Source organism: Eucalyptus grandis, chromosome 7 (assembly GCF_016545825.1).
Source record: "Eucalyptus grandis isolate ANBG69807.140 chromosome 7, ASM1654582v1, whole genome shotgun sequence".
NCBI lineage: Eukaryota > Viridiplantae > Streptophyta > Magnoliopsida > Myrtales > Myrtaceae > Eucalyptus > Eucalyptus grandis.
Window position 1 is genome coordinate 27038811 of NC_052618.1, and position 4740 is coordinate 27043550.

Genomic DNA, 4740 nt, shown 5'->3' on the forward strand with positions numbered 1-4740 from the left:
CTTCTTTATTTCCTCCGCCGGCTATGACAAAGGAAAGCTGAACTCAAGTGAAGGCTACCCTTGCCGACGTCGGGCGATCCTCGATTGGGTTAAGCAAGGGCCTCCCTTGCCAAATCTAGCGAGGGCACCCTCGCCGAATGTTGGTGAGGGCAACCCTCGCCCGAGTCTTACGAGGGGTGCCCTCACTAGGCCCTCGTTGGCATCGAGTGAGAGCCGTCCTTGCCCAACACAGACGAAGGCTGCCCTCACCTGTTAGGCGAAGGTTGCCCTCACTAGGTTGCCCATCGCCAATGAGGGCAGCCCTAGCCAGCCCAGGTGAGGGCAACCCTTACCTGACGTCGACGAGGGCCACCCTTACCTAAGTACAGCTTCCCTCTGCCATGGCTAACAAAGGAAAGAGAAAAAATGAAAAAAAAGAAAAATAGAAAAAAAAAAAAAAAGACAAAAATGCTTTTGATGGGGGATAAATGTGTTACAATTGGTAAAGTTTGAAATTTTTCATATCACAAAATAAAGTTTAGAGTAGATTTGTCACTTTCAACAAAATTTGAAATTTTTAGTGGTCTTTTCCCAAAAATATATTGCAAAATGGGAATTAAACCTATGGGATGTTTATGAAACAATATATATTCATGGTAGAATTGGAACTAAAGCTAAAGTCGAATTTTTTAAGGTATATAGTCCTACATGTAACCAAGGGGTAGCCTAAGGTTCATTAGTAAGGACATGTACCATGGATCCCTTCTTACCTCCTCTTAAACTAGGAGATAGTTTGGCCATCCCTACCGGGTCTACCAACACCCATCCATTTGATATACAGTGACAGTAGCCTGCCTGGATTATTTAAATACAATGCCTTGGGGACCCAGCTCCTAACATCCCCAACTCCCTACCAAGTTTTTCTTCCCAATAGGAGAGGAATACAAAGTCCAGACAAAGTAAAGTCTCTCACCCCTAGGCTATCTTCCACTTGTCTTTTCTCCTTAAGTCTTTTAAAGACTTGCTCAGGTCCAACACCTCTTCTCTCCAGCCAAGAAATTTGCACAAAATCAAGATGCATTGCTATCAATTTGTCTAAAGGGTCCAATTTAGAGAATCAATACAAATCAAAATGGGTTGATATACACATTTCTAAGCAAATAGACTCCCTTTTAAACTAGAGTTCACAAAACTAAACATGATGGTAAATTGTCTAACTCTTCATAATCATGATGAATCTCTTCATCTCCTCCAAAAAAATGCATGTCAAAAGCCAAAACAGAGTCGGTTCACAGATCACCAAGGAGCGCTAGCAACTTCTTCGAATGTCATCTCAAGGTCATCACTCCCTTTGCGCAAACTCTCAATCTCATCATCGAGCCTGCTAATAACTTCTCTTACTTCCGCGAGCTTCACCTCAAGCCTGCACCTCTCCTCCTCGGCCCGAGCCCGATCACTCTCCGCTTCTCTGTACCTCTTTGACCTCATCGCAAGTTCCAGGAGCCGCTCAAGCCGGGCTCTCAAAAACCCCACTTCCATGCCCATGTCCTGAAATGCCTTCAGTGTCTTGCTCCAGATATCGAATTCCTTCATTGACGTCACAATCCTTGAAGCCCGAATTGCGTCCGCTAAGTTCACCGTCTCCGAGATTATACCAGCAGCAAGTTTGTAGTTCAACCCTTCAAGGAGGCAACCATGGAGATACGACTTTTGACTCCGGCAAAGCTCGTAGTATTTGAGTCTAAAGTGGTTGGACAGTTCGGAGTCAATGACTAGGTCGTTGGCTATTATCTCAAAGTTCTCGATGCTTCTCACGTCTTTAAAGTCAAGAGTTTTTTCGGAGAACCGGATTCCGTCGAGGACTTCAGAGACAGGATCTCCAGGATCACTCTTGGCCTGTTCAATGACAGGCAGAGCAAGCACATTGCAGGCTCTTAAGTTGTCATTTTGAGAGATTTGTGGAGGATCTTCCGTTGTGAGAGGCTTCCAATAATCATCATCCGATATTTTGCAGGTCTTGCGGGCGTTTTCTGATCCACAGTCGAAAGTGAAGAACAAAGAAAGATTGGAAAGCAACAGCCTAGCAATTTTCTTGGAGCAGAAACATACCAGAATCCCCTGTTTTTAAGCAGTGGTCCAAACTAAGGAGGCCAAGAGCCCCATCCACATCATCGAAATTGCTTCGTCTCACAATGTAAACCTGAAACAAAGTTTAATTTGATCAGCAAGCAGCTTACATGTACTAGTTAATGAACTAATTAGTGCTAATCGTGACCCAGAGGGATGCTCGAGAGCATCTTACATACCAACTACATCACTAGCCGAACAAATCAATCTCTCAGAGAAGTTTTCCAAATTTTTCCAAATGTTATGATGCATCTGTATAGCACCTTAGCACAGAAGTTTTCCAAATTTTTACGTTTTAGTGAAACCAATTTAACCAAACTTAAGTGCCTGTCCATGCCATCCGAAAAGTATACTTCTTTTCACCTCTTCTAATATAAACTTAAGATAAGTGCATTGGAAGTTCTAAAACTTATCAAAAAAGTACAATTTAATCCTAAAACTCTAAAAAAGTGCAATTAAGTTGTAAAACTTGTCATAAAAGTACAATTAAATCCTAAAATTTAAAAAAATATAATCAAGTTTTAAAACTTATTAAATTGGTCAAATCAAGTTCTTCCATTGATAACAACTTTGAAAGTTTTATGACTTAATTGCATTTCTACGATAGATTTTTGGACTTGATTGCACTTTTTGCACATTTTGAAAATTTTAAGATTCGATTGCACTTTCATGACAAAATTTAGAACTTAATTGCACTTTTTGAAAATGTCGGGATCTGATTGCACTTTCATAACAAGTTTTAGGACTTCTAGTACACTTATCCCTATAGACTTTCTTTCAAAACTGGCTTGCAGTCTCAGCATTGCTGTTGTTTGCTTGTCTAGGAGAACAGAACACTGAAACAGAAAACCATTTTCTTGAAAACCTACAGAAATATGAAACCTAAAGACCTCCCATCCACATACGGAATGTCAAATTCTTTTTGTAAACTGCTCTCCTTGCAATAAGAATTAACTACCGGTAAAAACAGAACCGTACACATTCTGGAGTAGCGAAGAAACTGATGTTATACATAATCGAGAATGCTCTACATATTATCACCTTGAAACGGGTTGGCTTGACTAATTGGAAAACTAATGCATCGCCCTCCTGCAGATTGTGAGCGATGGAAAACCCTCTCCAGCCACCACTTAGGCCCATCTTTGCCCCAAGGTACTTGGTTTCATATCCTTTGCTGCTTTCGTCTTCTAAAGTAATAGTTACATCTTGCTGTGGCAAATGCAAGTCGCAGAATTTCTTCGGAAGACCCTGTCAACAAGAATTGTCGGGTCATTAAACACTTCAAGCTTTTTCTTTTTCAGGACACTCGAACTGCGCCGGGGTTAAGCATGAGACTCACCAGCCAAAATCCACCAGTAACATGCGATGGTAGCATATGCTTAACCATGACTGGATACTCTGGCGATAGAGTTGACTGAATTCTTTTTGCTCGATCCAGGGCATCATTTGCAGAAGCAGTACCATATTCGTCATCTGCGGCTCTCTCTCTCTTTGGACTGAAATGGAAAATTTTCAGATTTGATCACTAAAGAATCAGATTTTTCCTGCCCTTCGTCATGAGAGAACTTAAAAGTGCAGCTAATTAAGATAGGAGTCACGGCCACTGCAATGTACTCAACTAACCTTTCCAGCTTAGGCAAACCACAACAGATTACCTGATCAATAATGAGGAAATGTGTAATGACAAGTCAGTCATTTAAGCATGCGAAATGTTGTTAAAAGAATCTAATGAGATGCTAAATTTGTCGAGCAATTCATTCAAAGTTAAGCTTGAGACGTAAAACATGATCCACGGCTTCTCTGACAGAGAGAGAGAGAGAGAGAGAGAGAGAGAGAGAGAGAGAGAGAGAGAGAGTATTTGAAGCCTGCGTGTCTATGTTTGGACAGAAAACCCATCGAAATTTGGATCTTGCAAACAGGAACACCCTCCGTTTCTTCCTTCACTCTCTCACTCACTCTCACCCATTCCATTTCTCCTCACTTCTCGTTCACGCACGCCATTAAAATCACAATCCAGAGATCGAAAACTTCAACAAGGAGTGCAGGCAAGGCACAGAGCACTAACATAGAGAGAGAGACAGAGAGACGGACCGAAGAAACAGAGGTTGTCTGTGCTTCTCACCTGCTTATTGGAAGTTCCCTGAAGACCCAGTGGCTTTCTACAGAGCAACTTCTCCTTCCTCTTCAGCGACGTTCCTTGCTGAACCCAAGCAAACCGTCAGTCAGAAAAAAAGGACAAAACCAAGAAAGTGAGTGACTGCAAGAACTGAAGAAACAGAGCGTGCCCATGTTTTCTCACCTGCTTGCAGGAAGTTCGTTGAACACCCAGTGGCCTTCCGGACAGCAGCTTCTCCTTCCTCTTCAGCGCCGTTCCTCGCTGAACCTGAACTAAACGTCAGCAAAAGAAAGAAAAAAACAGCCCAAGACAGAAGAAACACAGACGTCTAGAGAGAGAGAGACCTTGGAAGGAGGCGGGAGAAGTCGCGGCTTCTCGTCCTGACGAATCGCCATGGGAGACTCGCCCGTGTGGGAAGACCACGACGACACGAAGAGCGTCAGAGGCCTCTGCGGACCTCGCACGGACGGGGACTGCGACAGGCGAAAATGGGAAGGACTGAGGAGAGGTGGAGGACC

The 4740-nt window shown here is 42.9% G+C and overlaps 1 protein-coding gene across 2 annotated transcripts; it reads right to left on the bottom strand.

The window, feature by feature from the left end:
• Positions 1–1038: 1038 nt before the first annotated feature.
• On the bottom strand, positions 1039–4740 carry LOC104455371 (B3 domain-containing protein Os01g0234100). 2 transcript variants are annotated; one of them, XM_039316563.1, is made up of 8 exons: positions 4567–4740; positions 4406–4483; positions 4229–4306; positions 3730–3761; positions 3446–3602; positions 3148–3354; positions 2089–2179; positions 1039–2009 (listed from the first exon to the last, which is right to left on the bottom strand). In XM_039316563.1, the coding sequence occupies exons 1-8, from the start codon at positions 4615–4617 to the stop codon at positions 1276–1278; spliced, it is 1428 nt and encodes a 475-aa protein (XP_039172497.1). In that variant the 5' UTR covers positions 4618–4740; the 3' UTR covers positions 1039–1275. The 2 variants fall into 2 exon arrangements, with proteins under 2 accessions (XP_039172497.1, XP_010068473.2); XM_010070171.2 differs by having other exon boundaries at positions 4406–4489.

Bases quoted from the DNA above. Each gene is read 5' to 3' on its own strand.
- LOC104455371 (XM_010070171.2), bottom strand. From the start codon at position 4,617: ATGGCGATTCGTCAGGACGAGAAGCCGCGACTTCTCCCGCCTCCTTCC. The intron at 4,307-4,405 runs GTGAGAAAACAT...GCTTGGGTTCAG, and splicing joins AACGAACTTCCTGCAAGCAG to CAAGGAACGTCGCTGAAGAG. The intron at 3,603-3,729 runs GTTAGTTGAGTA...TTTCCATTTCAG, and splicing joins GGTTTGCCTAAGCTGGAAAG to TCCAAAGAGAGAGAGAGCCG.